This window comes from Clupea harengus, unplaced genomic scaffold, assembly GCF_900700415.2.
Source record: "Clupea harengus unplaced genomic scaffold, Ch_v2.0.2, whole genome shotgun sequence".
Taxonomy (NCBI): domain Eukaryota; kingdom Metazoa; phylum Chordata; class Actinopteri; order Clupeiformes; family Clupeidae; genus Clupea; species Clupea harengus.
The window spans coordinates 16,738-25,000 of NW_024880179.1; the positions used below are offsets into that span (position 1 = coordinate 16,738).

General features: G+C 42.0%; 1 protein-coding gene across 1 annotated transcript; it reads right to left on the reverse strand.

Moving 5' to 3' along the window:
• Window positions 1-3,135: 3,135 nt before the first annotated feature.
• LOC122131512 (keratinocyte-associated protein 2-like) lies at window positions 3,136-5,827 on the reverse strand. Its single transcript, XM_042706220.1, has 5 exons — window positions 5,740-5,827; window positions 4,803-4,957; window positions 4,350-4,413; window positions 3,935-4,001; window positions 3,136-3,315 (listed from the first exon to the last, which is right to left on the reverse strand). The coding sequence occupies exons 1-5, from the start codon at window positions 5,741-5,743 to the stop codon at window positions 3,240-3,242; spliced, it is 366 nt and encodes a 121-aa protein (XP_042562154.1). The 5' UTR covers window positions 5,744-5,827; the 3' UTR covers window positions 3,136-3,239.
• Window positions 5,828-8,263: the final 2,436 nt, after the last annotated feature.

Below are 8,263 nucleotides of genomic sequence, written 5' to 3' on the forward strand. Positions count from 1 at the left end.
AAACTTTCATCGACGTCAAGAATGACACATAGCTTCCATTCTAATGATAGGGTCGTGTTCGGTGCCGTTAGTCCCTGGAGAGGATAGCATTATTCTGCAATCGAGATAACTCAATGTTGGCGCATTAAAAGCTGTGAATGCAAAAAATTGTTTAAGATTATACCTCTCAGCCTACTAACCTCCCCCTCTCATTATAACCTTTCCCAACTCAGTGACTCATATGTCTAGTAATCTAGCAACGAGGGTGTGCCAGATAAAACAAAATGGACAGTGAAAGAATTTTATCTTCTGAAATTCTGGAACATGAACATTATGTGCCTTCACATTTGTCACACATGCGCATATTGTTCATTGGCTCTTTCACATTTCATGCATATCATGTGAAACAAAGCACGATCCTTTTGCATGTTGCGTTCCAGTGTCTTAACCATTTGTGGGATAACATCATAGCTCATACAGGTTCAATTCTCGTTAGTGGTCTCATATTATCAGTGTCTTTAACACGGTGATAATTTCCAAAAGGGTGAGGTGTGTTTGCTTATGCATCTGAACGAGTAGGTGGGGGGTTAGGTAAGTCAAGCTCAGCATACACTTTGCAAAGGGTGTGTCCCCATTGCCATCGTTACCATATGTGTGGGTTTTCCTGCAATGTGTTCTTTCTTAGGGTTTTTAGTGTTTTCACTCTGGTTGGTTGCATTCTTATGCACCTACACATGCAGTCTGCCTGTTGGGGCCTGCGTATGTTCCTGTGTGTCTGCAGAGATGTCCTCTGGAGCCGCATACTTGGACCAAGAGCTGGTGTCTGTTCACCAGTCATTTCTACACCTTCCAATAATTATCCTCTTGTTTGCCTCACATATTCATGGCAACCATCATCTCTGACAGATGCAGTACTGTAATATACTGGTCAAACAGACTTCCTTCTCTAATTCTCAGCAGCTGCAGATGTAGTGGACCTATAGTGAGCTGGTAGTAAGGCCATGGAGTGATACTAATCTTGAATGAGGTGACTGTGATCAGGGGCGGTTTTTCCTACAGGCGGTATAGGCGGTGGCCTAGGGCGCCACTCAGAGGGGGGCGCAAAAACCCCCCCCCAAGAAGCAGTTGACGAACAGATCCTGGTCTGCTGTGGATCTTCTTCTGATTGGTGTCAGCAGCTATCACAGTCAGGGGCGGCCCTAGCACATTTGGTGCTCTAGGCGAGCTTCACTCCTGGCGCCCCCCCCCCCCCCAAATAAAAAATATTTTGTTTTCCCCACGAAAACGGAATTGCAACTTTCAAACGCTATTTTGCCCTGTAAGACTGCATTTCTTTCACATAAACACAACAACGATCGCGACAATGAACAAACATTAATTCAAGAACAAATCACTGAGAAAATGTCACGCCTGTGCTGGACTACGCTCCGGCCACGCCCCCTGTTGAACTGTTTATGGACACACACACACCTCCACGTCATCTTCCCAATCGCCTGCAAATAATGTTTTCTTAGTCTTCTGAAAGTGAATCTAAAATGATATAACAAAAGTATGTATTATCATCATTTGTTAAATGTAGCTATTATGTAGTTATTAAGCATTTTGGTGTATTTGGACAGCCTGAAAATTTTTATCCAAGATGCATAGCTCTTGATTAGTTGAATCATGTCTAATTAAACTGGCTAGCTCACTCCACCAAAACTAAAGCTGTCCAAATTTGATTACTCAAATTTTTATGACGCAAAATGACGCAAATTGCGGTACAGCTGAACTTGAACTGATGTTTCTACTGAATGGCAATAACAAGGAACGTCACAAGTCACTGGCTAGCTAGCGTTAGCTAACTAGCAAGATTACATACAAACCATTCGCTAAAGTTGACAACACTTGGATTTTTACCAGTATTCCTCATTATTGACAAGTTGCCGTGTTTGGCTTCCTTAATGGGTGTGCTATGCAATGAGTAAGGTATGTGTAGTGTTGTTGCACTGGCTATTGGCTTTATATGTGCGCCTATTTTAATCATGTCTTTTTTTGTATAATGTAGAATAAATGGACATCATTTTTTATATACCCGCCTCTGTAAAATCATTAAAGAACTATGTGACAGGGAGTAGGAAAACGTTCAATGATAAGGTACATCTTTTCTTAACTCCACTAAAGTGCCGCGGGCAATTCACGCATTCGTGAACGTTTTCTTATCTGGAATTCATTCTAGGCTAGAACAGGATTTAAGGATTTACCTTTCTCCTTGGCACGTTATTCTACATTATACATTGGAAGGTGTAGAAATGACTGGTGAACAGACACCAGCTCTTGGTCCAAGTATGCGGCTCCAGAGGACATCTCTGCAGACACACAGGAACATACGCAGGCCCCAACAGACAGTTACCATATCATCTTTCCATCAACCTTAATATGCAGCGTAATTGTTATGCCTTTCAGACTTTCGATTCCAGTCTCTCATCTAGCTTTTTTGCCGCTTACTTGCATAGCAAACGTGTTGCTACCCTGAATGTTGACGGTTCCTCATAAACGCCCAGTGTAAGTTGGGGGTAATTAAGGACATTTAAGCCATTGTGAGACGCTCATAGAGAGAAAACAGGCTGTTGCCAAGGATACAGGTCTCATGACGTTAAAGTCCATTGGCTACATGGTGAAGAGAAGAGAAACTCAAAACCACTATTATGCTCAAGAGATCATTTGAGTTGGGATACTAAGAACAGCTGAACATGAGAAACATTCAGGGGGTTAGACTAGATGCTGAGTACATACGGTAGTACTACTTAATTGCTTCAAGTTCACGACTCAAGTTACATGCACTTGGTTTTCCAAATCTGACAAAGATGACGTAATCCATTTCATTTTTTCAGTGTTTTAATTACAAATCCGCTCCACGAGTAAACAAACAAAACAAAAACGAAATCTCATAACCAAACATAAACCCTCGAAATCTCAGCAACATTTTGAATGAGACCATGTTGCAGTTTACAGATGGCTCTGTGCACTGGAATGTAGTAATCACTGGGGGCTTCAGGTGAGGGCCAAACTAAATAACCTGCTGACTGTGGCGCTCGGCCATGAGTGTGTGTGTGTGTGTGTGTGTGTGTGTTGTGTGTGTGTGGGGGGGGGGGGGGGGTTGGTTCTCATCTACCCATGATCATGGGCTGGGACTGGATGCTGATTGGATGATCAAATAACAGTATCAGTACTTCAGTTCTTCCTCTTGCCCTTGCCGCCGGTGACTTTGGCGGGAATTGCTACGGAACAGCAGCTTGGTAGAGAGCAGCTGACACTTTGTTGATGTAATATATTGAAAAGAGAGAGAAGATCAGGCTGAAGAGAAAGAGGGGAGGGAAAGAGGAAAAGAAAAATGCAAATGTTAGCACCTGTGCATAAATCAATAACACTAATGATCCAAAAACACACAGAACACTCAGAAATGGTGAAATCCGACGAGGCAGTGAGAATCACTTCGCTTTAGCTGTAGAGAAAAATGTGCACAACAGTGGCGGAACCAAATAGAAGCCTTGTTGTGGTAGAACATGTGATCCTTATACTAAAGCTCTTGAAAACTATGCTGTGCAGACTCATTAACTGCCTGCCTTCAGGGTTGAAAGTGTTCGCCTGACTAACATCTCAGTAGTCATCTCTTCACGTGACAAACTGCTGAAAGATGCATGCATTCAGGCTTTACTTGTAACCACAGAAGGGACATGATGCAGATGGTGAGGACCAGTGATATGTCGACAATTTTTATATTATCCTATTTTTTTACTTTAGCGTTTTTTTTCATTATTTGATTGATTGTTTTACCCTGTAAAGCACCTTGAGATTTCATTGTATTTTAAAGTGTGCTATATAAAATTAAATCCATTATTACTTTATTATTAAACAAACAACAAACAACAACAACAAACAAATGTTAGCGTAGGCATGTGTGGAGGAAACTCACCATGTGGTCACGCAGACACGATGTACAAGCGCAGAGGCAAACAGAGCCAGTGACAGGCACACAATAACTATGGGAGGAATGGAGAGAAAGGTCAGGGAAAGAGGACCAGAAATAAAAGAAAAACAAAACAATATTGCAATCAGTTACTATCTATATGCAAGCTGTTACTTTAAGAATATAAATTTAAGAAATGCAAAGACACGTTTAACGTTAAATGTACTTATATACCCTGCAGGTGCAGAACGACATTGACTGAGTGTTTAACAATCCCAAACTGATTTCATTCAATTTATAATGCAAGAGGAAATAACTCTTAGGAGAGGGTGTGTGCTGGCTGGTGCACCTGGGTATCAGCATGCACAAATGTGTCTTGTGACTTGTTTTAGGCTAGAATTGCAGTGAAATGCAAACTCACTTTCTGGGAAGATCTTGGCCTGGAAGCCCTTTCCAAAGACCAAGCACTCCAGGTTATTGAACGCCTGTGAGTTAAATGTTAAGGACAAATACACACCCACTTGAATTTAGCACGTTACTGAAATAAAATAGGTTTGAGAAGTAGTACACAATTCTCGTAATACATGTAATTCTATTCTACATTTTGCCAAAACAATGCCTAACATCAACTAACCACAGACATTTACCTCTAACAAACATATGCGTGTGACTTGCTCAGACAAATGCATTGCAGCAGAATTTAACTAAATAACCTGACTGTATGTCGTGGACCACTGTCCCAGCAAAGTTCTAACCACCTTCTGAATAACTACAGCCAAAATGGGTTTGTTCATCAACTCTTTGAAATAAGTCCAGGTGTGACGATTCCCTGTTACCACTTGAAAGTATGATTGGCAATATGTGTGAAGGATACAGTGAGGGAGCAGACGAAAAGCACGGAGCCCAGGAAGCCGCCGACGATGGTCAGCCACTCTGTGGACCCCAGCTGACGACTGAACATTTGCATGCCGGCGAATACCAGCACCGACAGGAGGCTGGACAGCACCAGAGACGTGCCTGTGTTCACTGCTACAACACAGCATGAGAAATGAGAGTCAGACAGAAATGATAGATGATTGCCACTAAACACAATCGGTCAGATATAGACAAAACTGACGCTGGGCTGAGAAACTCAAAATACATTAGCAATATTTATAGGGTTGTGCTGCCGTCTCCCACTTTAGTTTGACCAGACCCTTAATATACTTCTTTCAGTGTTGGGACACGTCAGTGTACGACATCCAAAAAAGTCCGTCTAGAAACATGTCCCTATGCGTAACGTTACAGGAGTTAGCTGCCAAACTAGGTTACATTCAGCTAACAAATCAATCTCACCACGGTTGTCAGAGTGTATCTCAAAGTGTCCCTATAGATATACATTTCTGTTTGTTTATGTTAACGCTGTATACAATTCAGACAAAATGAACAAGCAAACCGTCTCAAAGATGCTGGTTAGTTTCCGTATTGGCAATGCAAGTGCTTGCTCTGCAATACAAACTAAGTTAGCCAACATTAACGTTCCTGGATGTCGTATCACTAAAATAAAAATTCAGTGTAAGCTAAACGACAGCATATGTGTCTGTAGAGTAACGATACAACAAAACAAAAAGAATGACCGTCAAAACATGATTGTTCCTTTAGTTCAATGCCGTTAGCTAGCTTTGGTTAAGCTAACTTGTAGCTGGATGGCTAACGTTACTTAAATGCTTATTCGGGGACCAAATAGTCAGCAAACAACCTAACAAATAACATAACCGATAGCTTAGTGTGGATGCCTTTGCTATTCAGCCAAAATGCACCAAGGTACTCACCCATATTTAGCGTTTCAAACAACTGGATTTTTTCAAACGGAGCTCCACACGAAAAAGGTTCGTAAGGTGATGATGTGTTAAACACTGACGTGAATGTAGCCGGGTGGCAGTGGCGACAGTTCTACAAGCCACTACCGCCACCCAGTGTTTAATAGTGGAAGAGTCTCAACCCTCAAAGCCTTGTGTAGCATATAGCCTGAAAATTGATAAGGGTTTTAGCCTACAGCCTAGAGGGGCTGCATGGAACATTGATTTATATTTTGCATATTTATATTTATGTGTATGCATAATACAGCATCAATTTCCATGTGACTTTACTTGTTGGCTAAATTACGAATGGCTCAAATGCATTAGCCCATAAAACACAGAGAAAACAGCATGCTCTTTCATCCATCAACCATGCGAACTTGGCTCTGTTTCTCTCTGCAGGTTCCTCCGCGCATGCTCCCCATGACTGGTTTATTGAATTCTGTTTAAGACGAGACAGGGGACCGAAGCCGTTCGCTCACATTAGCCATTTAAGATGGATCCGTTCAAGGATCATCATGCTGCCCGACAACGGATACGGTTACACATTCTAGCGGACCAACGAGACCCTGTTTGTCGTGTTTTTCTCTTGCATCCCTCTTGCGTTGTTAGTAATGGCACGCGTTAACGAGCGACAGTACAGGTGTGATGCGCGTATAGCGTAGGTCTACTTTGATTATATCTACACAATTTATTTTCTCGGATATATCGATTTAATTAGGCATATATATCAGTAGCTACTGGTATTGTGCATTTTTGTTGTAATAAATCCAAAACAGAAACGGTTTCATCCAGCTATGGCAGATCAGGATCTTCACACATTTACCTCCATCATGGATGCTCTGGTTCGCGTCAGCGTAAGTGTGATCATACTTGACCTACATATTCTGGTCACTTGTTGTTAGCCTGTAATTTGTATTATTCTAATGTAATAGTCGGACTAATGTAATAGTCGGAGTGTCACAGCTGGTAAACACACAGCTATCACATATCATAGACCACTTCTGTCTGTTGGTGTCTATGGTTGAATTGTCATTTCCATAGACCTCGATAGGCCTATTGGTCGTTATGCTTCTGAAATGTGTTTGTGTGTTTAGCAGGAACATCCGAGTTTGGACCCAGTTACAGAAAATACAAATAATCTATTCTAATATTATTGCAAATAAAGTAATGGGGAAAAAAGGCACGGGAATGCACATTGTAGCCTACGACTTTTAGAGAGCCTACGTATAAGCATGTGGGATTCGCCCATTTGTGACTCGGCACTAGAGCGTTTTGCCCGCTGGTGAAGGCCCAGACACGTTGATATCGCAGGGTGAACTATAAGGGCCCTGCACATCCCAAGCCACACTATTCTACGCTACCATGTGAAGAAGCCTAGAATTTTCAGACAAAATTGTAGACTCGACCAATTAAGGCAAACCGTAGACATTGTCAATTATAATTAAGGGCGATACCAAAAATGTGCTGGCTGGCAGCACGGGCGTGCTGCTAAGGCGGAGTGATGCGCGTTGTCATAGAAACGAGATGCAGGCACGCGGCGACCTCGCGCAGATGAGAGACAGGGGAAAACGGGGTAGAGCGAGACAGTCCGAGCAGGGGAGAGATATGACTATAATGTTTAGGTGGCTATCCTGCAGAGGCGAAGAGGGTGGTCACATTTTCTGAATGTTAAATCGATGCGAATATGATTGCATCCGGCCTGAAGTCAACTCGTTGGTTCCCTATATGGCTAATAAAAGCGCACGGGCAAATAATGCGATGATTCGAATTCATGCTGCGTAAGAGCAAACAGGGATGCAGGGATTGGAGGTCAGTGCAATTTATTTGATCAGTGACGTGCTCTATCTATCTGGTGGAAAACCCCCGAAATAAAGACAATGAATAGACTATTTACTGGCATGGACAACGTTGTTTTGTCACTTCACACCATTATAAAATTATCATAACATTGAATGGTTTTGGAAATAACTTGGGATCATTGGTTTCAATGGTGACATCAGTGGAAATAGGAAAGCGTTGCTTGAAAGAAATATATATATATATAGTCACTTACAGGTGTGCTGAACACACCAGAATGAAAAATAAATCCCATGTAAAGAATGACAGCTCAGTTCATGGCTGTGTTCCCTGCTGGTCTGAGTCATATGTGAAGTTATAATTAGCCCCACATATGATGATCTATAATGTATGGGAGAGCCTCTGTCGCCTTTCTGTTTTAGACAGCAGGAGACATTCTGTTTCCACAGCCTTTCCTCTCCTTTCTCCCTTTTTTTCCCCCCGTGTTGTTCTCCTACCTTGTGCCATAAATCTTATCTTTTCGCTGCTGCTGCTGGTTGTGCAAACCTGTATGGTCACACTGTGTATTGGTACAATAAATTCACTGCAGTACATCTTTTGTACCTGGTAATGAGATAGAATTTGCTCACACATTGAAGATTCTTTCTTTCTTTCTTAACCATTCTCTCTCTCTCTCTCTCTCCAGTCCAACATGAAG

Bases quoted from the DNA above. Each gene is read 5' to 3' on its own strand.
- LOC122131512 (XM_042706220.1), bottom strand. The intron at 4,414-4,802 runs GTATCCTTCACA...TTTAACTCACAG, and splicing joins TTTTCGTCTGCTCCCTCACT to GCGTTCAATAACCTGGAGTG. The intron at 3,316-3,934 runs GTGAGTTTCCTC...CTTTCTCTTCAG, and splicing joins CGTGTCTGCGTGACCACATG to CCTGATCTTCTCTCTCTTTT.